At 36.6% G+C, this 27408-nt stretch overlaps 1 protein-coding gene across 1 annotated transcript in view; it reads left to right on the top strand.

The window, feature by feature from the left end:
• LOC131689296 (uncharacterized) overlaps positions 1-26754 on the top strand; it is a 40251-nt gene extending 13497 nt beyond the window's left edge. The window contains exons 2-3 of the mRNA XM_058974282.1: positions 24471-24785; positions 24879-26754. Of these exons, the coding sequence (XP_058830265.1) occupies positions 24764-24785; positions 24879-25153 (297 nt within the window). The 5' untranslated portion in view covers positions 24471-24763 and the 3' untranslated portion in view covers positions 25154-26754. The remainder of the gene's footprint in view (positions 1-24470; positions 24786-24878) is intronic.
• Positions 26755-27408: the final 654 nt, after the last annotated feature.

The raw sequence follows: 27408 nt of genomic DNA, 5'->3' as shown, positions 1-27408 counted from the left end.
AGAGAGAGAGAGAGAGAGAGAGAGAGAGAGAGAGAGAGAGAGAGAGAGAGAGAGAGAGAGAGAGAGAGAGAGAGAGAGAGTGAGAGAGATGAGGGGGGGGGCGTGTGAGGAATGGCAAATGATGGTTAATGCAGTGACATTATTTTTATAGGTATATTATTATGATATATTGACTCTTACATTCTTATCATAAATAATGTAAGTAGTAATTTTTGCTCCATAACCAGTATAACCTAAATCTTGCAAAAGAGCTAAATTTTCGCTAGATTTTTGGGCTTCAAACATACAGTTGCTTTCGGTGACGCCACAAGTATAATTATATTAGAAATCTTTTATCTCACTACTAGGTGAATTACTTGTTGATCTGTGTATTGATATACCATCCAACATTTACCTTATGATTGAACGCAATGCCTAATCCAAGGAATAAATATTAGAACTCACTGTTTCTTTATCAACACATTATTTTGTCTTTGAAGTGAACTCATATATTGATTTTTGAGAAATAGTTAATTTATTATAAAGGTAATTCACAAAATGTTCTTAACATCGAATTCCTTGAATCACGTAGATGTGTTTTCATACCCCGATATTCAAAATCGGTTTAGTTTTGCCCCTAAAACACCAGTAAAGCAATACTCTGTATGAAACAATCTCATTTTTAGCTAGTGGAAATTGGTAAGCGAGGACTAAAAATACAAAATGTTTAATATCTCCGCCGCTCGTGCACGGATTTAGACAATCTATAGCTTGTTAGAAAGGTATTTTTACAAGCTTTCTATTTATGTGCAATATGTGGGAAAGTATTGTATTGTTCGAAAGTTATTTGCAAAAAACCTACTGTGTTTTGACAAAATTGCCCATATCTCAGAAAGTAAACAACATATCGAAAATCAAAAATAATAGTGTCGAATGGCAACGTTAGGCCTTTCATTTGAAACTAATTTCATTAAGATCGGCTCAGCCATTGCTGAGATAATTACATGACATTTTGTACATACATACATACACACATACACACACACACACATACAGACATTGTCTCAATTTGTCGAGCTGAGTCGATTGGTATATGAGACTCGGCCCTCCGGGCCTCGGAAAAAGTTGTCAAAGTTTGAGCGAATCCTATACATTTCTTTTGTAAGAAATGTAAAAACGAAATTTTAATGTGGTACTGAAAAACTTTCGGCACTCCGTGATGCAACTGGACGCACATAATCATTAATAAAAATTTTGTAAGGTAATAATAAGGATTATTTTACATCTCCAGTCTTGTAATTCTTCAAAAGACAAACTCACAATATCATATTACCATATAAAAGTGACCCTATATACGAGATATAGAAAGTGCGGCATCTCTCCTGACGCGGCATCTCTCCCGAAATTACCCAAATTTTTTAACGAATAAGGTGTTAGCGGGTCATATTGACCCCGATTTCGAACTCAGTTTTAGGACACATTTTCAACCAAATCTATATGAATTGGTAATTAAATTGTTTGTTGCAATGTAAATTTTTAATTTCAGGTAAATTTTATTTTAATTTAGTTTTTTTAGGTTTTTCATCTTTTTGGACAGTGGGAATCGGTGCCGAATGGGGCTGTTTTGGCCGATTCCGGCGGTATACTATTGTACCCCCGGAATTGGCATCGGAATCGTAATCCGGGACATCCAAGATCGGCCGCATCATGTACAAATTTAATATGTCCAATCTCATTTCTGTTTTTTGTGTGTTTATTATTAGTACTCTGTCAACAAACCTGTGATTTATGATGACGGTTCTGCATACATCTATGGATGCTAAACATGACTCCATTCGGCACCGATTCCCACTGACCAACCAGGTGAAAAACGGTAATATTTACCAGAAACTGAAAATTGAAACTCTAACAAACAATTTAAGTACCAGCTCGTATAGATTTGGTTGAAAATGTTTTTTAAAACTGAGTTCGAAATCGGGGTCAATATGACCCGCTAACACCTTATTCGTAACTTCTTTGTAAATCCCTTCAGGAATGAGCGAAAATTTCGAACTCTATTGAAAATCGTTGCTCACCATGAAAGAGGAAAAGTCAATAAATTCTAAACTTCTAGTTGCTAAACATAAAAAGTTTTCGCATTTTGAAAGTTCATTTGGGGTCATATTGACCCCAACACCTAAAGAAGGTTAACTGTTGATCAGTGAGGAGAGATTTACTACTTTTTGGAACCTCTCTTGCGACGAATAACTTGCAAAGAATTTCGGAAGACGCTGCAGTGTCTTTCACTTTTCTCTTCCGCTATGGCGGAGAGCAATGTTCGACCTATACACTACAGCGAGAGTGGCTGGTGCTCTTGAGTTCTTGGCGGTTAGCCGGGGAAGTGAACGTCTACACCCATCTAAACCAACAAAACTGTTTACTAAAGCGAAAAATGAGTGTTCGCAAAGCGTAATGTGAACGGAATAGAACAGTGGTACGCATTATGCTTTGCCAATACAAAACACTCAACGGTGAATGTGAGTTGATTTGATACTTTTTTTTTCCAACTAACTAACCCTGACGAGTTACTGATGGAATGATAAAGTTTTTATTTGTTTAGTTTTTATCTCAGTAGGTAATAACCTTAACCTTCGTTAATCGTTCTGATTCATAGTTCTGTCTGATTTCAGCCTATAGGTAGTCTTTCATTTCTTTTTTAAATTTTGGCTACACACTTAGCAAACATAAAAATTATATTTGACGTGAACAACGTTGCAACGTATGTTTCTGTCTGGTAATATGATTTTATATGCTCTGAAATGTAAAATTAAATGTTCTGATTCTATTGATGTAAAACTGAATAAAGGCTGGGAAAGGCACAGAACTCACAATTTTCATGTAATTTAATGTTGCTTTTTGGGGATAGGGACGCTACTTTTATGCGCAAAAAAGCTGTTAACACAATATTTTAGGATATATACTTCCATAATAATACTACATATAACATTGAAATGTAAATTACCTGAGTAAACATATCAACAATTTATTTTAATTACGGGCTGAGTGAGGGCTCATTTAAAATAGTTTCAGCTTGGTAAAAATAAGGTTAATTAAAGGGAAGTTTTAATTAATTAAAATACTTTTTTAATTAAAATAAAATGTTGGAATACATTGGTCAAAACAAATTAAATCTTTTTTGTTCGAACGATCTCTTCTGTTCGAATATTTTAAAGGAACTAGAACGAACACTATCAACTCTATTTTAAGTATATTTTTAGCAAGGTCAAGAACCCTGTTCCCAAAACAAAACAAAAAATCGCACCATTTCCGCATTATCAAAACCTTCAGAGATAACCTAGAGAGCAAATCTTCCCGCAATCCAGACCACCATCGCGTCGCGCTCTCGATACTTCCTAACCCCGATCCTAGTTCTCATATCTCGCATGCCTTCGACCACCACAGCAAGCGTAATATTGCGTCGCAGTCACACGCGCCCGGAATACGTACTCGGTTATGTATTTACTCAGTGTCGTGCTTGTGTACATTGTACCTACCTACTATACAAATACCGCACACCGCTGACTGGATTGGAGATTTCTTATCTGGTTGGGTCGAGAGAAGAAAAGATTCACAACCGACACCGGGGGAATGATGTTGCCCCCTGTACCGCGACTACCGCAACCAGGATAGATCACAACAACGTCGTACGGTGTAATTGAATGGCAGTGTGCTACATCTGTTTCCGCGCATTTGGGGTGGCTGTATAACTGTTATATTCAGATATTTTTACAATAAAAGAGTAATTACATCGAAAACTTTAGAGCTTTATAAAAATAACCTTGCTCGCAACGTTGTTTAAACTGGGATTAAAATTATTTACTGGTGCTTTACCAGCCTACTATTCTGTACAAGGCTGAAAAATACATCCTACGAATTAATAGCGTTTTCGTTCTTATCTGATGCCACACTGCCTATATAAAAGCGTATAAGCCTTATAATGAAAAATAGCAAACCGAGTAAAATGTAGTACACAATGTACTTTTTCATTGAGCCTTGTGGATGGGACACCCGTATTGTGGTATTTTTGAAATATTTTCTACACAAAGTTTTATAGTTTTATTTGGAAATTACACCTAGCAAGAGTGATTACAACAGATAATAAATTTTTGACAAAAATGCATATGAGACTGTCATGATTTTATGGGCAGGACGCCGGTGTTGTGTAAAAAATGGGATAGACAGATTACACCCATGTTTGAATGAGTGTAGCACAGACCACACCGTGCAATGCCAAAAGCATCATTGCCAGCCATATGATCGAATCCCGAAGTAGGTATCAATAGCATCTGTAAAACATCCGAAACACACGCTTGGTTACGTCTGAATTTGGGATCAAGCCAACTGCCGTCCTTCAGTGCGATTCAAACTGCAACTGTTAATTGCTAATCAATCGTATGTGCACTCCCAACATCCACTATTTGAAAAAAGCGGCAATTTAAGCGCTAGTAGGGCAACAATGCTAACATGAACCAAGGTCAGTCAATTTCGAGTGTTTGAAATTTCGAACAATCGTTCGCCTAGAAAGCGTCACTCTAATTTTCTTTCGCGCTGGTGAACAACAAAACATGAATCTAAATGAATAAGAGGGGGGGAGGGGCTGGTTCTGACAAAACAAATATGACTATGACGCACAGCCAATGAGGGACATCTGATGGTGTCAAAACAATCGCCCAGATTTACACTAGGGTGCTAGTGCCATTTTTCGTTCTTATACCTATTTTGGTGCCGTTGGATTACTGTCTTGGTGCTACGCCACTACGTACTACAGTCGTGATTCGCTAGTTGGACCGACTGACAAATGTCAAAAACTCTTAAAAGGAAATGTTGGCAGTGTAAATACATCTATTCACATCTCTAAATATTGTCAGATTGATTGGCGAAGTAAAGTTGACATGAGATTTTGGCATTCAGATGCTTTTTAGTTGGAAAATGGTCCAACTAGCGGAACTTCAACTAAAAAGCGGTTCTTGCATGGCCGGATTTACAATTGTTGGGGCTGAAGGACCATACCGTTGGGGGTGTGGTGACAATTGTATTAAATTTCCAAAATACATGCACAAATTGCTTTTTATTTACTAATCAGTTTTACTTTGTTAAATTGAGTTTATGATGCGATCAATTCTTGTTGATTTATTCTCAATGCTTAATTGTCAGTGGGGCTTTTCGCCACTACTAGGCAAATGTCCTGAAATTTTGGATACATGTTTTACTACCATTGCCCGTAGAGTGACAAGATGAATGGGAGTCTCATCGGAACTCCACTGAGTCAATTCCTATTCGCACTTTTAGACAATTTACGTGCAAAAACACACTTGTTCGCATTTTAACTGCAAGAAGACACTGACTGTCTAATTTAATGCGTTTCAGATTTAAAAATGCTACTTTCCATTCTGGAAATGTGAATATATTAGTGCTGTGCTTACCTCATGTATATACGTGTGTGAACAGATATTTTTGAATTTGGTCATTGGATGCCCTGTTGAGCTATCACCTTTCATCTCCAGGGCTGAAAAAGTGTGCATATATGGACAGCAATCAATTTATCTATAAACAGATACGAACAAGTTTCTTGTATGTCAGCACTACCGGTCAGTGATAGATGGATTGTATACACACTACTATACTAGAATAGTAAAATATTTGTCTTATTTCTGCGACCCACATTAGAAATTGCATGTCTTAAAATAACCATTCATTATTTTTATTTCTGCTTGGACACACAATTGGTCAGTTACCCTCTACGTACTTGTGATGGGGTTATCTGGTCGGATCTTTCTTCGTCGCTCGCTCACTGGTTGTGTCACAAGGCGCTGATAATGAATGAAATGTTTATAGTAGAATTTATTTCTGCCATAAACGCGGTCACAAGGCTGCTGGAAGTTGGCTGTTAGTACGGATCTGTTCTTCAGCAAGGACACAGATTTGATTTGTGGTTATTGGTTGAGGCTGTTTGTTTTTGGTTCATACGAATGGTTTGGGACATGCACTGTACATGAAGTCATAGAGGAACATTATTAATATAGCATATATAAAATATATAGGGATATCTAAAAAAACAAAATTAGAGACTATTAGGCTATAGTTCATATATTCATAATTGGGCGAAGACACTGAGCGGAGCCAATCGAGCATGACGTCACATAACGTTTTCGTTTTTAACTATGTGGCAAGGTATCGCAATTATGATGGTAAATAATTTACACTGCTCTGATCGAGATAGTTTTGAAGTTCTGATGCTTATGAGGAGCATTTGAAAGTTATAAGCTGTTCGCAGACGAGGCAACAGGATACAAGTTACAAAGATATTCACTATTGATGCTGTTCTAATTATTCGCACACTGTTGCAGTTGCCGCGTTAGAATAGTTAGAACAAAATTTATAGTGAATGTTTTTTGTGGCCTTCAAACATCGAAAGTACTTAATTGCGATAAGATTAGATCCATGTTGGCACAAGTCACTCCCAACGATTTAATATATTCCCTTCAAACTGAAACGGTCGGTACGGTTGTCCTCGTTTCTTCCTCCTTTAAGATTCAAAACTATTCGTTAATTAAATTATTCATTAAATGAATAATTTGATTGCCGTCTAATTTCGAAACATCTTCAAACCCAACTCTGCACAGTAGGCCTGGCCGTTTTAATATTTGCGACATATGAAAATATGCTTCAAATATCAATATTGACAAGAAAAACACTACAGAATAACTGCAGTGTTTTCCAGGATGCTTGTCAATACTGGCTGTGTAAGGGTTAGAATAGAATAGAATAGAATAGAATAGAATAGAATAGAATAGAATAGAATAGAATAGAATAGAATAGAATAGAATAGAATAGAATAGAATAGAATAGAATAGAATAGAATAGAATAGAATAGAATAGAATAGAATAGAATAGAATAGAATAGAATAGAATAGAATAGAATAGAATAGAATAGAATAGAATAGAATAGAATAGAATAGAATAGAATAGAATAGAATAGAATAGAATAGAATAGAATAGAATAGAATAGAATAGAATAGAATAGAATAGAATAGAATAGAATAGAATAGAATAGAATAGAATAGAATAGAATGAGAATAGATCCATGTTGGCACGTTTTTCGCTCAATATTAAGTTGGCTCTGATACACATATACATACATACATACATAGAGCATTTATTGACAAATGAATTGTATATGTATTTGGATTTGATCGTCTACCGCTGAACCTGCATCTGACTAGATGAGCAAGCACGATTAGTTCAGTGTACAACATTTCATTTTGATGTACACCGTTTCTATTAATCTATATTGTCATCAATAACTATGATTGCCTTATATTTTCGCAGCATTTTTGTGATGCTTTATATTGATGGCTCTACCTGAAATAGCCTGGTAGATTTCGGCTTTCTAAAGATTTTCAGAAAATCAGTTTTTGCGTTATTTAAAGTAGTCATATATACCTCGCAATCATATATAATATTGGTGAACATTTTTCCAACTGATCGGTGCAAATTGAGTGATTCTGTTCAATGCAATGAAAGTTACTAATGTTCGAAAACTTGTCCACTTGTTTTCTGAAATTTTCTAAAATGCAACCACCACAACCTTCACCAAAATTTAGAAAATGATGTCTTTAGATTAGGCAGCAGAGCTCGGTCACATCTGGTCTGGAAAGTCGCACGATGGAACTATATAAAGTTGGTCAATATGCCCTTGCAGAAGTAACCGAAACATGTGCAAGAATAACCAAATTCGATCAAACTGCATCCCTAGAATCGAACGAACGTATGCAGAACAGTACTTATAAGGAACGGATAGGTATCTTTCAGTAATAGCGAATATCTGAATGATCCGGAAATGGCCTATAGTCTTCCGCAGTGAAAAAATTCAAATGTTTTCGAATATGATTAATAGTGTTTGAGTATCTCTATCGAAGCCTGCACAAATCGCAAATCTTATCTCTAGGTGTCTTTACTATGAGCAAAAGTTATCAAAAATCGATCTAGAATGGAAATTAGGGGACAAGGTCAATTTTGGTCAATTTTCAAGTTGATGGTACGTTAAAAACGTTTTGGTTTATTTTAGATTCCATTAGCAAAAGTTAGTTAATATATCTGAAATTATTCAGCCGATTGCGTTGATCTTTTATGGTTTGTGCATTACATTCTATAATACAGCTGGAACAACAATTATTGAGATATCTGTTATTGTTTTTGTAGGCTCAAAACGCTGAAAAATTAAAATAATCGTATTACAGTCTTTCGATTCATGACCAAATATATGTCCAACTACCTGAATCTCCGATCTTGGACCGCCAGTCAACGACTTCTTGCGGGTTCTCTGCTGAACATACCTTTAGCTGGTCAACCGAAAACGATACGGATTGCAATTGAAATGCTATTCAAAATCTTTACGGATCGTTCTGGAGGGGTCCTTGAAACCAGTCAATTCCGTACTCCAGTAAATCCCCGCATTGTAAGCTCCAATAGATGACTACACCGCCGATCTCAACTTTGTGGGCGGAAACGTAGAAGCGGTACTATTTCGCAAAAAACTTATCTTCATAAATGTAATTTGTCTATTTGAAACGGGAAACCGTAATTCCTAGCTTCGCATATTATAACTTTTCTCGACCTTTTGCTTTTTTGCGAAATAGCACACATTTTAGTAGAAAACGCCGAAATATGTTAAAAATGAACACAAAATTGCTTATTAAAAAAAATTACGCAATGGAAATATAAAATCTTACGTACGTCGCTGAAAAAAGGTAATTTTTTTATTCATTTCGTTTATTTGATAGGCATAAATGCGTTAGTTTGGCGGTTCCAAATTCTTTTGTTTTTACATTTTGAATATCTTAAAACTAGGAGGTTACAATTTTGAAATATTTTTTTTTATAAAAAAGAAAAATTTTACAGCTATCTTAAGACTAGAAAAAAGATTCTATATTCAAGAGAGGGGCCAAAAGATTTTTTTAATGAAAAATTTTAAAACAAGGAATTCAATAGTAATAGTTTTTTAGGAAATATTTACAGTTATCTTAAAACTAACAATATAGTTTGGTACACAAAAGGAGGAACAAATATTTATGAAAAATTTCACAGGTGTTTTAAAGCTAGGGATACAATTCTATTTACAAGATGGGGGACAATAGTTTTAACAAAGAGTAGAAGTTACAACTATTTTAAAACTAGGAATACGGAATACAAATTTGATTTTTTATCGGAGACTTATGCTTGGTCATTTCCAAAATCGGTGTAGAAGTAGTTATATCAAGGACAGGGGAGAGAATGCGTAGATGGTGACCGGGAGAGAAGAGCAAAACTTGCAACTTTCGGACAAACGGGAGATCAGCGAAACCAATTAGCGCCTTAGTCTAGTAGGTCGGATTGGCGGATGGTATTCTTCGGACCCGCGGGGAATGCTTCAAAAGTCATCGGACCTCGAGCCGCTCTCGGTTCAGTTTCCGTAGTGGTAAGGGCGACGGCGGTTACATAGTGGCAGTCTGGAGCTGATCGGTTCCACAAGGCAGGAAGAAACTTCTAAAAACGAGAAATAAAAAGAGAGGGGCTAAATTGGGATATTTATCGTTTTTATGAAAGTATTAATAAGGGACGTATAGGGGAAATCACGATTTGCCAGCATATCTCGGACTGGGACATTGGGTGGTCTACCTCGGGCCCGAAGGGAATCCTTTAACTGAGACCTGGCGTCCAAATACCCGGCGCATACCCAGACAACGTGCTCGATGTCGTGATAGCCCTCGTCACAAGCGTACAGACTACTCTCCGAAGGCCAATACGCCGCAAATGCGCATCTAAGGTGTAGTGGTTGAACATAAGTCGGGACATTACACGAATAAAATCCCGACCCACATCCATCCCCCTGAACCAAGGCTTCGTTGATACCTTTGGGATAATGGAATGTAGCCATCGTCCAAGTTCACCATTGCTCCACGAGGTTTGCCAACTGTTGAGTGTCTTCTGACGACAAATACTAAAAAATTCGTTGAAGCAGATTGGTCTTTCGTATATGTCACCATTTAATGCGCCCACCTTTGCTAATGAGTCGGCCTTTTCATTGCCCGGGATAGAGCAATGAGAGGGGATCCAAATAAAGGTAATCTGATAAGATTTTTCAGATAACGTACACAAGAACTCCCGTATCTTCCCCAGAAAACACGGGAATTGCGCCAGAATAGAAAATTTGAACATTCCTATATTATTGTCACCTTCCATGTTTTGTCATATCATTTATAAGACCCTAAAGCATGTTTAGGTCCAATATAAAAAAATTGATTTCTTTAAATTCTACAGTGGTGTAACCGCTTAAAGAGTCATGATCTATTTACTTATTGTTTCAACTGTATGTATTCATTTCGAAATTGGTACACTTTTATGGTACCAACTCTTTATCGAATTAGATGATTCCGATTATCTGATTAACCTAGGAATATTGAAATTTCGTTATGAAGAGTATAGTTATGATGAGTATAGTTTTGCCGAGCAACCGTGGATCGGGGATCAATGCGAACAGAATATTTGTTTATTTCTGTAGTTTGTTGTACCAATTTGAACCTGAATTAGTGCATTTAGAACAGCTCTAAAAACTGTTATTCACGATTGGATAAAATATATAACAGACAACTCTTCTACTGTAGGCCGTGATGGAGTACCGATTATCTGGTAATTTCAACTGGTTTTCATAAAATAAATCTTGAATATAAGAATTCATAATAATGTACCTGAACTTAGTTGAAGAAAATGTATCATCTCCATTCTCGATTTTACTAATCTGGTGCAAAATGAGGTAAAAATCCTGCGCGAATCCAATGAACGCCCCTTATACGCTGACTTGAGTGCATAGGACTGCCAGAGCTATGCAAGCCAAGTTATATAAATCCAGGTCGTTGAGTTTGTTCTGTTCCCACCATCGAAGAAGACGGCCTTGAACTACAAACTTCTTTAGTTTAACTGCCATTGTGGATGGGTCACTTGTGGCCGCAGATGCAGTGTTTTCCAGTAGAAATTGTTGCAATCGATTGTCCATCTGAACTGATTGAGTGATTTCAAATGAGCTATCTTTTGCTGTTGTAGTGGATGACGTGCAAGGCCTAAAAGGATTCTAAGCTCATTGCTTCCCAAAGCTTTTGTAAATGTTGCAGCAATTGGAAACATGTGTATTGTGCTTTCTATAAAAAAAAATTGGACTGACCATTCCTTGGTTTTGCTGCTCTTCTTCTATAAGTGGAGTCTCAATGTGGGATTTATGGCCGCAAGCTGCAATTTAGTAGCGATTGGATCTATGGTACCTCGAAAGAATTTCTTAGTAAAAAGATTCAGCGGATAATGGCATACGCTCACAAGCTCTATGCAGTTTAGCACAAAATCCTGCCTGTTGATCAATATTTTCAGCTTCCGGGGCTTCCACAGCGGACCAGCGACAATTCCAGGTAGTATTGTGACATGATTAGAACAACTTTAGTGTGTATGAAAAACAACTTTATCGACCCTGTAACAAGGAGGAGGATATAAACAAGAACTTTGCGTTCTCCCTGATGCACTCGAATGCATGTTCGATTCTATCGATGCATAACAACTAAGAATTGATGTGGCTTGAGACAAAAATTATAAGCTTCTTGCAAGATAACCATGAAAACTAACTGACTGACTTTTGAAGACAAAGGTGAATTTGAATTGAGTAACACAAGCTGCAATCATCACAATCAAATAATAGTGAATGTTGCAGAAAATTTATCTCCACTGGGATCCAATAAAGTGCGAAAGAAAATGGAACAGATGCATTGTATACAGATACCTCAATTCGGATGGTATTACATGTTTTGAGGACATGCTATAGAAAAAAGAGAAGAAAAAATCTAGCTGAATGTGTGACAAAGCAGAAGACGGCCGATTTCACATCACCTGTACAAGTCGTACTGCAGGTCCGTATCCTATGTGTTGAGTGTGATGTCTGGAACGAAAAGTGATATTCGTCTCAGTTTATTATTTCCTATCGCTCGGTGCGTGGCGTAAAGGACCATTGTGATAAGATTAATTAGTTAATAGTTAATCACTAATGTAAGCTCCAGCTCATTATTAAACCAAACGGTTCATTTCACAATTACACAAAAAATTGTTTACAAATTCTTTGTTGGACATGAGATCGGAATCAATTTTGTTTTTCACGAAAACGGGACCGGGAGCAAAAATCATGTGTTCTGATGTTTGGTTCAAAATTTCATCCCCCTTTTATTCCAAACACAAAACTTTATCATCGACAACAGTGACAAAATTTAGATTTTTCTTTCACCGACAATGCATCCTGGTCAACCTTCGAAATCAATCGCAGTAGACTGTAAATTACATTAAAGTACTGTTGCGATTTGCTTACGGAAAATACGTGCGAAATTACAACTATGATTTGGCTAATTTACATGAAGATGCTGAATCACGTATGTATTACATTGTCTCTCTTGATTTTCCCATCCAAAACCCCGTGACGTGCTCCGCGAATGGATTTATAGTTATGACGTACTTCACTGGCTAATCCGTGATCGCTTTGGCATAGAATCCGGCCTAGCGAAATTATGTGGAACGTTTTGCCGGAATAAGTAGATAATTACCGTAAAAAATTAAATTGCGGTTTTATGTGCGCAAGTGAGGTAATAACTTTCAATTTTAATTTAAAACTGGGTACGGCATCACTGGCAACCACCGTAGGGACCTTCAGTTCTCATCGAACCACAGAAGGATAAAAAGTTCTGTCAAACCAGAAGATTACAGTTTGGATGCGAAACTAACTAGTTCCAAATGTTAATAAGTAGTACACGATTTTGAATCATCACTTGAGTCCGTGCTTACGTTAATAATACCAGCTAACACACGTATGGTAAAATTGGCATATGACTGAACAAAAAAATCAAAAATAATTCGTAAGCGAATTGTACATCCCGTGTACAGTGAATGCCAATTAACATTTGCTTGGTGTAACCCATCAATCACTTGCATGCACATGCAAATCTGAACCGGCGTCGGTGGTCAGAAAGGTCAGGAAATTATTCTACCCAAATCAAATCAATACGTAAATAGAGGTAGCTGACTGCATCGAGGAATAGCGTCTGTACGATGGAGGAATTAAGACAAGAGAATTCTTCTTCATCCAAACAAGTCGTAAAATTCGGATTTCTCTAATTTAACTACAGCATCATGATGAGATAGCATTACGTGACCAGCTTTCAGTACAGGAATTGGTTTTGGTCTTCACATCATTCTGATATCTGTTCATTCCAATTACGTCATGTTTAGAAACGGTCGGTCATTACGCCACCTGTCTCATTGTTGTGGTCAGTTTTCGAAGCGTGACCAAAACCATTTACAGGCTCTGACCATTTTATATTTAAGCTGAATAATTTACTTCATTTTAACTACAATACGTTTGGAACATAGACAGTTTAAAATGAGTGTATGGTGTAGCTTATCAAACAGATTTATTATATTTTTGGTTGGCAACATATTCCGTCTGTTAAATCACCAACAAAAAACGGTCACGCAGTAAATTCCCATGTTTCTTGGACCCACCTTGAACTCGAAAAAATGAAAAACATGTTAAAATGGGTGCAACATTATTTGAATGGCAAACCAAAACTTCTTTAAATACATTGTCCACAATCGACAATCGCAAAACTACAGGATTTCGGCTATATTACAGAACTAAAGCCACATCGGTTCCTCGGAGATGACTAATCCGATTTTCACAAACTAATTTTGATTTCTGTAGATACCGTCTTAGCGATGAGTTGAATAAAGTGTGAGTCGATGATACACTTTAGATTGATTGCATAATCGACTGTAGTTATCGAAAGGAAACCAAAGTTTTGCAATGGTAGTTGAATGGTTTCAATTCTGAAAAGAAACTTGGTTAATTTCAGTCAAGTATGAAAAAAGTTACACATGTTTGAAAGTGTCGCATTAATTATCGACTCAACCTTTAAAAGGCATACTTGCGCTACTCTGTGATCAACGCGAATGATGTCGAAATGTGTTCCGTTCATTTGCACATCAGATCTTCATCAATCTAACACCACAAATGAGTTAGATATCTCGCCGGCTTGAATATAACCCAACGAGCTTTAAACGAATTAGCTTAATTAATTTTGTCGGATAGCCATTTTCACTCATTATCTTTCCGTTTCACTGAATCGTACGCCACCTTGAAATGCACAAACGGATAAGAAGTTGTGTTTCCTTAATTTATCCAGGATCTGTCCCAGGGTAAATATCTGCTTCGTCGTTGGTCGTCCTTCTCAAAATTCGCTTTGGTATTTATGGACAAAGCATGCAGCCAACGGGCACAGTCTGCTAAACAGAAAATGGGAGTGTACCTTATAAGTGACATTGGGGATCGCTGAGCCGCTATTGTTATTATGAGGTCATCCAACCAATTCGTAGCCACACAAATTATCCCGATCACGCAGTGGATTGATTCATACATTAAGTCATGCTTGGATTCCGTCCTTCCTAACGGCATTACCGTTTTCCAGCTCTCGAATAGCCTTTCACACTTTATCTAGCATCTAGACTCATAGTTTGTTTATCATCTACAATAATACGTAACGAGTGACACCTGGGGATACCTTTTCCCTGGTATTCTTAAGGGGGACGTCTGGTGTAGTGGGCAAAAAATCGACTTTTTTTATCCGCTTAATTTTTAGTATTGAACCTATAGAATAGTCTCTCGCAATCTTGGTGGCCACGCTGAACTTCTTTTGTTTTAAGCAGCCGTGCATTCTTAGCGCATATTTGCATTTTATACAGTGTAAACAATACATTCTAATCTACTTCTACCCAAATTTTCCAAGAGAAAATATCCAATGGGTTATTTTCTACAGTGTTTTTCCGTGATGCAATTTGATGTGGGACACCCTTTAATAGCGTTTTTCTCGAAACAGCGTTTTTTCAAGTTGGCGAACACGATAACTCAAAAACTAATCATCGAATTGACTTGGTTTTTTTTTCTGAGAATGCACAACATCTGTAGTCTGTCGATGAACCACAGAAAACTGAATAAAAAAAATCTCCCTATTATTTCGAAGAAAAGTGAGCGAATTTTACCGTGAAATATGAGATTTTTCGGTTTTCATGAAGCCATTTTTCGAAACTCGAATATTTTTTTCTATATTTTTGTGGCTCATCGACTAACTACAAGTTTGAGCTTTACAAAACATATTGCATTTTCCATATCAGACAATTTTATCGAGAGTTATCGTGTTCGCCTCGGCGCTCCTCGACGTGGAAGCAGCATGAAAAGGAAAAGTCTATCAGAATAAGTATTTAATTTCCTGGAGAAGTAAGTGTCCATTGAAAGTGTCCCACATGCTTTTTTAAAGATGTTTTCAAAGGGGAATCAAGTGTCTTCAAATTAGCGATCGGGCCTCCACTAATCTAAGCATGTTCTTATTGTTCTCCAGAAATGCTCATAGTGCTTGTCCAGTATAATATTTCCATGTATTTTTTATGTTTATGCCTAGAAACTATATAAAACTACAACAAATACTTAATTTTTTATCATTCCACAGAGCTGGATTGAAAAATAGAAAAGGGGATCGAGTCTCCTCAGTCTCCCCTATACATAAACGCTTAGTATAGAAATGAACTAAATTGGAGTTGATGTAGTTTTCAATTTTTGGTCACATAACTCCATAGTGCAACGTTTCTAGGGGAATTCCCTTTCCCTTCATCTTCAGGGGAAAGCAGGTTTTGAACATATATTAGCTATAGTTTTTTCATAAAACAAATAATGGAACTGGTAATGTTTTCGCCATAACCAGTACATCCTAAATTTTGCAAAAAAAGATAAATTTTCACTTGAATTTTGAGTATACTATGTATATGAATTATATTTGAAATCTATTTTATAACTACTAGGTGGATTACTTGATGAACTGTGTATTCATATATCATGCCTGAACGCAATGCTTAATCCAACGGGTAAATACATCAATTCTGAACAAATTTTCACTTGGAAGTAAACTTACTCATTCTTATGTCTTTGAAGTGTACTTACATATTAATTTTTGAGAAATAGTTCAATAATTATTGAGTAAATTCACAAAATGTTTTCGAAATCGAATTCCTGGAATCACGTAGTTGTGTTTTCATACTCGATATTCAAAATCGGTTACGTTTTGCGCCTAAAACACCAGTAAAGCAAATAAAGAGTATATGTAACGATCTCATTTTTAATTATTGAAAATTGGTACGCGAGAAATAAAAAAATAAAATGTCCAATATCTCCGCCGTTCGTGAACGGATTTAGACGAAATATGGGCGCTGTAATGTTATCCATAAATAACATGCTATAACTTTACAAGTCTTCCAGATAGATATTTGATGTTTTCAGGAAAGCTGTTCGCAAAAGTAAGCTACAAATTTGCTGAAGGCATCATCTCAGTAGCATCACTTGAAAGAAAATCAATGAAAATATAGGGGTCATGCATAAATGACGTAGCATTTAGACACCAAATTTGTGACGAAGTGTGACGAGGGGAAGTGTAGGGTCAGAAGTTGAGCGACGTAGCATTAAGTTTAAATTTTTTTAACGGGCATCAACCCCTTTGATTAGAGAAAAGAATTCCTCCATTCCCAAGAGAAATAAGTCTAAATTCATACACGTTGCTTTTCACGCGGTTTTTCATGTGTCTAATTTTACGATTTGCAGAACTGCAAACTTGCAAAAGTTTAATTTGCTACAATAGTTAGCTAATCTTATGCAAATTCCCAAATGGGAAAATTTTGGACGATACCAACTAGTAACTAGTGCTAATTTGGGTACTAGCTTAGATACATCGTCTAGCTAGTAGACTTAGTTTGGTAGCTGTATTAAATTTTCTGTTCGGATTCAACCAAACAAAATTTAGTAATTTAATGAACGTATGCTTCTTAGAATCATTGGCAGCTGCAGGATTGTGAAGTGAGAGAACTTCTCTTCATGCTCCATGACATAAAAAATTCAAAATAGAACTATCGACACTATATTTATCATGAAGTTGGCTTATTTTGCACGTTTTTTTTCTGTTATAATGATAATGTTGATAAAATTCGTCAAATATTTTGCAATGACATGTATTTAAAGGAATTGAAAAACATATGTAATTTTTTTTTGCATTCCCCGATATTTAACGCGCGTTGGGAATACGCATGATCTTGTCAGAGTGAATGATGACTTTTGAATTATATATGAGGGTTGAGAATTGACAATTCGCAATAAGGCCACCAGATACCATTTTCCGACAGCTATATCAGCACGAAAAACAAATGTTTTTTTTGTCATATTCATTGGTTTACTTTTAGTCAATTAAATCATCAATAAATTATATTAATTGTTCTTATTGTATTGAGTACTTGCCTACGATTTGGAGTAGTACATGCACTATATTACTGTGACGTTAACCAAATTTCTTCACGAGTATAAAAATATTGTAGCTTGATTGTTGATGCAAAAGGTGACATGTTAGTTTCTTTTCGTTCTTATTGTTTACAATCTTGTCTAGTGATTAGCTCAAACAATCGCGCACATGTCATCGGTTATAGATTCGACATACAAAGTTAGTCGTTTCAGGTATTTCGATAGGCCTTATTTTGTACCGTTTTAAGCAAATTCCGGGGTTGGAGTTTTTCACCGGCAAGAGCAAGTTTTATGTGGATGACAAATTTAAGAAGAAGAAAATGTCGAAGTTCGCCTCCAAATATCTCATTTGGCAGGCCGTCTGCTCTTGCGGACTGAGGAGTGAGCCTTTCGTGACAAAGGGCACAGTAAATGGCGAGATCTACAAATCTGAGTGCCTCGAGAAGCGCCTTTTGCCGTTCTTGCAGCAGCACGACGAAGCTCCGCTATTTTGACCAGATTTGGCATGCCACTATTCTAAAAGTGTCCTGGAGTGGTATGAGGCCAATTCTGTCCATTTTGTTCCAAAGGACATGAATCTGCCAAACTGTCTGGAGCTGCGCTCGGTGGAGCAGTACTGGGTAATGATGAAGCGGGAACTTCGGAAGAGCAAGAAGACAGTCAAAGACGAGAAGGACATGTTAAGAAAATGGAAAAAAACTGAGAAACTGGTACCGGATGACACTGTAAAGGCTTTGATGGAGGGCATCAAGCGAAAATGCGTTCAATTTTACACAGGCTCCATTGATTCACTTTTCTTTTGATTTTTTATGTAAATATATGTATAAAACTACCCTAAAATTTTGGTTTGATTTTAAACATTTTAAGAAAATTGGCATGACATTTTCGGTGTCGCAATAATTTCGTGTTCGCCCTTTAATATGTACATTAGATAGCATAACATCGCGCGCGAATAATCGTAACCAGTCTTCAAGGTACAACATGTACGAGATGCGCATCCTATGTTTTTGTGCTCACTTGAACACTGCTTGCTATGTTTGAGCTTACACATGCTGACTTGTACACAAACTTGTACTGGAGCGCGTTGTACAAGTTTGAACATCGGGTTTGCACCCGTGTACAAACCCGGGTATAAATGCATGTGTTTTAACATCGCTGCGATTGCGCAGATGAAAACTAATAACATTTTCGTTTATGCTAGAGCACTACACCGGTGTAGTCGGTGCTATACTCTTTCAAGCTTGTATGTAATCAGTCTATCTCTTCTTTAGCAATTTTTGAAATGAGTTCAAGCAAATGTTCGAGTATCTTTTACTTATGATTTTATTAAAATATAGAGGGATATTTACATTCGCAATAGATCCTTTGAAGTGCAAAATAATGAGGGATTTTAATGAAAACCTTTACCAGTTTGTTCAGTACGTTAATACATACTGGGAAGTGGTCTGCAAAGTTCCAAAACTATTAGATAGACAAGATAAATGATAAGGGTTTATTAAGGTAATACACAAAATTTGTTATACCAGGTCCGTAACATTACCCGCTCCAATAAAAATTACAATTTACGCGAAACCCGTTAAGGGATTATATACAAAGTTGGAACTCAAAAAACCGAAAAAAATTTATTGAATATTCTAAAAGTACATACTTTTGAAAATATCTGTGCGAAATTTCATCCAGATCGTAGCACCAGATTTCAAACTAAAGCCTTTCGCAGCGCTCAGGTTCTTTCGCGAGTGAAGTTATCACAAAACTTTAAACGCAATTATCTCGGAACTAAGTTTTTTGGAAAGTACCGTTGCGGTGAACGTGATATCTCAAAAACTATTCATCCGATCTTCATAATTTTTTTTTGAATTGTTTGTATTAATATTCTCGTATACTTGAACGGTTCCTTTTTCATCCAAAAATTTTCAATTCTTCGCAATGAATTTTTGTTTAAAATTTTAAACACTAAAAACTCAATTTTTTGGTTAACGTGTTTTTTTTACCGGAATTTTTTTTTTATTGGGAAACCGATCCGTTCAAGTACACGACAATACATTTTTCTTTAATAATCTTCTTACTTATTTGATTTCTGTTGAGCGGTTTGGCTTGGAGAGCGTTCACCGCAAACCTCTGCTAAAAAACATGCTTCGGGAGATAGGCCATAACTTCGCCAACCTTGAATATTTTTTTAATTCAATCTGTTTTTTTCGAACTTCGATAGTACTACTAACGAACTGTCTTTCGCTTTTTCATATAAAATTAGCATAAAACACTTTTAAAAAATCACAAACTTAGCTCACTTTTTCGCCACAACTTTGTATATACACCCGATCAGAAACACATAACAGAAATATTTCAAAACTATATCTCGTATTGTTACTTGTTATAAATTTCTGTTATTTTAACTACTAACTAGACCAAATTTATAACAAAATATGTTACAGAAATTGTGTTCTGTTATAATCTTCACACCAAAAAAATCTGAATTTAATCGTTGACGTAATTGCAAACATGACACAATTCAACAAACCGTAATTTACGAAATGACGGAACATTACCGTGTTCCGTTTAATTTTACATGAAGCATATACTTTACATGCGCAATAACATAAAATTACACTTCCTACCATTCAGAACAAACGCTGTATGTGGAGTAAAATTACATGATTTACGAAATTAAACGTCATGTAAAATTAAAATCAAACGTAAAACTAAGTCATTTTTGATGCTCGTATATGTCAGGGTCAGGAGACGTAAATTTACACTGTTTTTTTCTAGGTGTGTTGTTACTTCATTCTGATCGGGCACACTCAATTCAGTTCGGTGATTTCCGCACAGATGAACAGTCGGTAAAATTTTTCAACTGATAGCTCAGCAAAGTGGCGTTAATTTACTGATTTTCAACGATATATTTATTCAAAACAAACGTCACTTCTACTGAGATCTCGGTAAAAGCTTTGTTAGCTGAGTGCTCGGCTGTGCAAAACTCGGTAAAAGTAGCGAAAAAAGCTGGGATTCGGTAGAACAAGATTGAGTGTGTAACCCCTTAAACAAACTTTGTTTTTCTACAGTATATTGTTTGTATAGTTTCGAGTTAATTTAGTTATGTTTTTCTTGCAAGCACGGTTTATCGCATGCGGTAATTATATGTGAATTTATGTGAATAATGGCGATAATGGTTCGATTTTCAATTCATATTAAAACTGTACTGCCGTTCTACGCATAATTGTCCCATGTATATAGGGAATCCCATAGAACATGGGACAATTAAGCTTATAACGGCAGTGTATGGAAAGAAAATTACTAAGTTCTGGTTGGCATGTTATCGAGATTTCCGTAATACTTTGGAACTATACTGTGGTATACTACAAACTGCCTATGATGCACACCAAAAAAATCTGAATTTTATCGTTGACGTAATTGCAAACATGACACAATTCAACAAACCGTAATTTACGAAATGACAGAACATTACCGTGTTACATTTAATTTTACATGAAACATATACTTTACATGCGCAATGACTTAAAATTACACTTCCTACCATTCAGACCAAACGCTGTATGTGGAGTAAAATTACATGATTTACGAAATTAATCGTCATGTAAAATTAAAATCAAACGTAAAACTAAGTCATTTTTGATGCTCGTATATGTCATGGTCAGGAGACGTAAATTTACACTATTTTTTCTAGGTGTGTGGATATCTTGGTCATCCCGAACGAATAGTTGCCACTAACAGGAACAAATCTCAAATACTAAGGACTAACCAACTGTAGAAGATCCAAAACCTCTATTACCGCGTTGGAAACCGATGATGGTGCTGAAATTACAAACTTCTCTCAGTTAGAAGAAGATGTCAGATCCTACTTAACTTAGCAGCTTTACAATTCGGAAAATGCAGTGGCTTCCGATGAATTTTCACCTTTTAAAAGAATACCGGAGAACGAGGTTGAAAGGGAGACAGTGATGCGACCAGTCACAGCAGCTGAAATTCTCAACGCAATAAGAACCAGTGACTCACAAAAATCACCGGGTTGTGACCGACTGCCTAAGGAATTCTACCATATTATTTATGCAGGGTTAACCCACATAATAAATGCACTTAACGGCAACGCCACAAGAAAGTTTTTCAATGTAATGTAATGTAATGTAATGTAATGTAATGTAATGTAATGTAATGTAATGTAATGTAATGTAATGTAATGTAATGTAATGTAATGTAATGTAATGTAATGTAATGTAATGTAATGTAATGTAATGTAATGTAATGTAATGTAATGTAATGTAATGTAATGTAATGTAATGTAATGTAATGTAATGTAATGTAATGTAATGTAATGTAATGTAATGTAATGTAATGTAATGTAATGTAATGTAATGTAATGTAATGTAATGTAATGTAATGTAATGTAATGTAATGTAATGTAATGTAATGTAATGTAATGTAATGTAATGTAATGTAATGTAATGTAATGTAATGTAATGTAATGTAATGTAATGTAATGTAATGTAATGTAATGTAATGTAATGTAATGTAATGTAATGTAATGTAATGTAATGTAATGTAATGTAATGTAATGTAATGTAATGTAATGTAATGTAATGTAATGTAATGTAATGTAATGTAATGTAATGTAATGTAATGTAATGTAATGTAATGTAATGTAATGTAATGTAATGTAATGTAATGTAATGTAATGTAATGTAATGTAATGTAATGTAATGTAATATAATGTAATGTAATGTAATGTAATGTGATGTAATGTAATGTGATGTAATGTAATGTAATGTAATGTAATGTAATGTAATGTAATGTAACGTAATTTAATGTAATGTCCTCATCAAGCGTAACGGAAGCGATAAAAGCGTGAAAGAGTATCGACCGATATCTCTTATAAATGTTGATTATGAGATTCTAGCTAGTATTCTGAAACAGGGAACACAAGATCTGATACCGCTCGTACTATCATACAACAAAAATTGCTCCAACGGAAACAACATTTTTGAAACCTCTTTTGATGAGATCTGCAACAAAATCGCACCCAAACTGATATTATTTACACCGACCGCTTTTAATAGAGTGAAGTTGCTTCAATCCTAACTCATAAATCGAGTTCTTATTGGAGATTGCCAGGAACCCAGATTTACCTCTAAGCCAGGAATGGCGCATGGAAGCTATCTGATGCCATTGATGTTTCTGTATTACTTCAATGGCGTGTATCTCAAAATATTTCATCTTATCCGCTCAAATGATGATTGCAGATTTCTCCAACACCAGCTTGAAATCTTCGCTGAATGTGATGTAGCAAGAACCGCGTGTGCGTAAATCCGAAGAAATGTTCGGTAATCGAGTTCTCAAGAAAGACATTCTGGCAGAGTTCTATCTGCCAGATCACCAGAAGCATTGGAAGAATTTTGCCACGTTCGTTAGAGCGGTAACGGGTGGGGGTCGGAATCTCCTTTCAGTTGTCCTGGGTTTTTACTTGTTGATATGGTCACCCTATGCACATAGATATAGTCTACCGAAGAAAAATTTAATTCCATGTGTTACCGGATAGAGGGCGCCAGCAATATAATTTCAACGAAGAGTGATAGAAATTAGGTGTCTTCTATAAAGTTGTAGAACAGGTATTTTGCAGAAAATCTTCTAAACATGTCGGTAGTTTATCTCTGTTCTTAGGTAAGTTAGTTTTGGTACCCTCTATACGAGTGGTTTTCAACCTTTTTCGTTCCATGTACCCCTTTCCGAATATTCATCCCCATGATGTACCCCTTTCTGAAATTTGCTTACCATCATTACCCTGTCAGAAAAAATGGTTTTCAGTTGGATGAGAACTATAATTTTGCAAGTAGAAAGCTGTTCCCGAACACTATCAGTAAGCATCTCAATTCTTGACACACTGAAACAATATATAAAGACAAATATCTGACGGAAATGTTAGGATAGCAAATTGAAATTTACTCTGGATAATTTACCCCCTACAATAGTCAAATATACACTTAATGGTGAATTAAACCTCGGTTGAAAACCACTACTCTATACCGTTTCAATTGGAATTAAAATTTTCTAACCAAATCATGAATCGATTTATTTACTTTAATTCTTCTGAACACACTATCGAGCTAAACCTAGTCTTTATTTCGCAAAAAAAAGTTCATGGGAATCAATTACTGTTTTACCACCATTTGCCGTTGGCCCCACACCAAACTGACTGAGACATTACTTCGCTAAAAGTTTAATAACTTCTCTCAGCAAAGCCGGATTGACTTGCAGTCTTCGGCAAAGTTTTAGACAATTAATTTGTCTTTCTGATTTTCACTTTCAGTGATATTACGATGCATTCAGTGCCATCTAGCGCTAAAAATGCGAGCTTCAGGCATAACAGCTAGACTTGTTCGATTTGCTTCAAATTTGGTGTAAGTACTCCTGGTGAGATTAGAAATCAACTCAGGGGTGGGCACATGGCTTTTTCAAAAGTTCATTATTTTTTCTGGGTAATCTACTGCTCACAGATGACGTCACGTAAACACAAAGCTCTGATAGCCTATAAGATCATAGCGAACTCGAAACATGATTTGGCTAGCATTCCACTACACTTTGTTACTGGCTTCGCTATATCTTTCGACTAACTCGAAACACTAACCATAGCTTATCAAAAGCTATAGGTATTGTATCATTATGTACAGATTGATTTCAACCAATTTTCTCGTTATGGGGAGATATAACGATGTATTCTAGCATGTCATTACCAGTACATTTAATAGAACTCTTGTTTGTAGACTTTGTGTATCTTACCACTCAGACGTTTGCTCTACTGGTCTAATTTATTGCTGACATTTAACCTAATTTCAATTTGGACACGATTTATACCGATTATATTTTCCTGCATTACCCACGATAATAAATAAGCTACAATGAAATTTTAATTCGCGCACGAGGTGAACCAACTGCAAGTGTGGCAAATGTCAGCAAAATAGAACAACATTTCCATTTCACCTCACCTAGCCACGAGCCTCACGTTTCGGTTTCGATTGTTTATTAATTCAAACATCATATATTTGTTTCTTTCCAGTTGCTACCACGAAACCTGCAAACTCATCGTTTCAACCTTAAAAATCAAAGCACCGAGCGACCTTTGCTCAGCAATCAGCTGTCTCGAATTGGAAAGTGTTTGTGTGTGTGTGTATGATTTTTTTGCCAGGTTGCAAAATATAATCAGCTAAAAGTAGAAAAGAAAAAGTTGAGCTCCAATCCGTCGATTAGCAATAATAAGCTCAAACGACAAAGCGATAACGCGAGGGGAAATTCCAGCTGAATTTTCGACAAGCGGGTGGATTATTTTTAACGAGCGTGATTGAACGTTGCATGGACGGTATGACTATTTCAGGTGAGAATTGTCACGTACTTTCATAGCCCCCACCTCGCTAACGTGCCATACCTAATTAACAAACGTTATCATTTTCTGTCTACCCGTTAACAGCCATTCCCCCGCAGGAACCAATCTGGTGCCTAGAGCGGCGTGACTCGGGCCACCTGTTCTGGCGACGGGAATCATCCAAGGTCAAATTCCGTTACGACGTCGAAGTGCTCGAATTTACCCGGGATCCCGGCGAGGATCAACTACTGATCACGGACAGTGAACTGAAGGAGAAGAACGAACGGCACCTGTCCAACATGATTGTGGTGTGTGCAACCTGCGTGGCAGCTATTGCAGTGACCGTGGTGTTACCCTGGTTCCTGATAGGGTCGACGTAGGGCAGAATGGCCTTTACTCGACTAGCAGCACCAGATTAGCCGGTACAAAGGCTACGAGCTGGATGGGTCACCCAGACGAATATTATTTCAGATATTAATTCTTAGGTATTATTGTTCGACTCGGTGCAAACACGCACACAGACAACGGGACCAAGTAGGGTCAAAGTCGATTTACTTTTTACGGCTTGAGCCACTTTTATACACTATGAGTTTTCATAAGCGCACACGTATTTGTATGTATCTCGACGGTGTGAAGGGCAGGGCAGGCGGCGAGGAGCGCTCTTATCTCTGCTGATGGAATCAATTAGTTTTAGTTGTAAGACAGCGAAGATTGATGGCGGGGTTGTACATATTTGTTACGAGAAGTGAACTACGAAGCTGTTACCTAGATTTAAGTCACACGAGTTGCCTTGTGGAAAAATATATTTACAAATTTCGTAGGTCGACTAAAATTTGAGAATTTATCGTCTGGAAATGCATGTTACTGAACAGTTTGAAGTCAAAGACAAAGTTTACTGATTCTTCTAAAATTATCGCTTCTACCAAAAGCGGACGCACGGTTGTTTTTCGTCTGATGAAGGACCACGCTGCCTCCTCCTGTTTACGCTTGGCAAACTATGATGCTCCCCGGACGAATCATTTCAATCAACCCGAACAATTCCTTTCTCCAATAAATCACTCAACCAGTTCCAGACCGTTCAGCCAACATGCCAGAACCGAACCAATGAATATCGAACCGCGAAAAATAGCTTAGTGGTGTACAGAGATAAATCACAGTAAACACACAAATATTTTTAGCGAAATTTTCCTCCCTGTCAATGTCGAAAAGTAGAAATTTGGCAAACCACAGGCCCGTGCGGGGCGCCATCCATTACGGAACAAAGAACGACACACGTTTAACGTTCAACGAAATGCTTGCGGCAGTGGCGATTAGTCGGCGTTGGGAGAGTTTACGGAAGCGATCGGTGTTCAATATTCGGCCTCCAACGATGTCGCGCGAAAAAAATGGTCCCGCGCCATTGAACCCCACCATCGAGGTGCTACTGCGGGGACGAATTGCAAGTTCGCCCGACGCATCTTTGTGAAAAGTAAAGAAGAAGCCATTTCAGGAGCGCCCCACGATTCAACTGGCACGTAGGTATGCGTACATTTGTAAATATGTACACGAGTTCCGGGAATAGGAGATTTATGTTTATTTGCTCGTATATAGTTATTGTTGTTTGTAAATGGGTAGACTGATATTTTTCCGAAATTTTCGTAACCACTTCTTACTTCTAACAGAGGAATGTGAGACAGTTTTCCCCTTCTCGAAGGAATCAGCATTTTTCAGCTGATGTAAATATTGACATGTATGGTGAAAGGCAAATGTGGAGTGAATGAGCGAAACTGAACTGATCTGTGTGGCGATTTATGATTTCTGTATTGGCTATATCTAGGGAATATTTTGGATGTTAATATTTTCTGTTGTTTCTTCATATGATGAAGAAAGTGGCGTGATATTGAACGCTGAAGTTCGAATAGGATTAGGTGGCATATTTGTAAAGTGATAATAGTATTTAGCAGAAGCATGGATAGATTGTAATTAAACGACTACGATACGAGTTGATTCTAAAGTTTATTTATCCGAAAAACACTGTTTTAATCTAAAATATATTCATGTGACATCTATTAGGTTAAGCTTTTTACTGTTTTCACCAATCTTGTATATGAAAGAAAACCAATTCCCAAACCTGTTAACCATAGTAACCACTATGAATTTTCGGCAGTGGTGGCAGTTAAATCGCGTCAAATTTGCATCAATTTCTCCCGCTGCGCGATTCGAAACTTTGCATATACACGAACGATTGTACCGTCCGGACGATATAGTCATGAAGTTGCTCGATTGGCATGCGAGCGACGAATGATAGAAACAGACACGCGGCACCTCTATTTATAAACTACCCGTATTTGATTGAGTGTCTGATTGAGGCACGAGTGTGTGCAAATGCCAACGTTGCCGAAAATCAATAGCGACTACCGCTTATTGTATCGTCCGTACAATTCAGTTAACATGTTGCTCATTTGGTATGTGAGCAACGACAGATATAAAACGAACAGGCGGGACCTACATAAATAACCTTTCGTTATGTGATGAAATGTTTAGTTAATCTCTTTTGACGGTTCTGCCTGAAATAGACTTTTACTTTCTTTTTTTACATTTTAAAGACATTCAATTAGAGATTACTCGGTACGGAAAGTTATGAAAATTGAGAGCC

This window comes from Topomyia yanbarensis, chromosome 3, assembly GCF_030247195.1.
Source record: "Topomyia yanbarensis strain Yona2022 chromosome 3, ASM3024719v1, whole genome shotgun sequence".
Taxonomy (NCBI): domain Eukaryota; kingdom Metazoa; phylum Arthropoda; class Insecta; order Diptera; family Culicidae; genus Topomyia; species Topomyia yanbarensis.
Note: the sequence above shows the minus strand (reverse complement) of the source record. Positions and strands in the feature narration are given on the sequence as shown.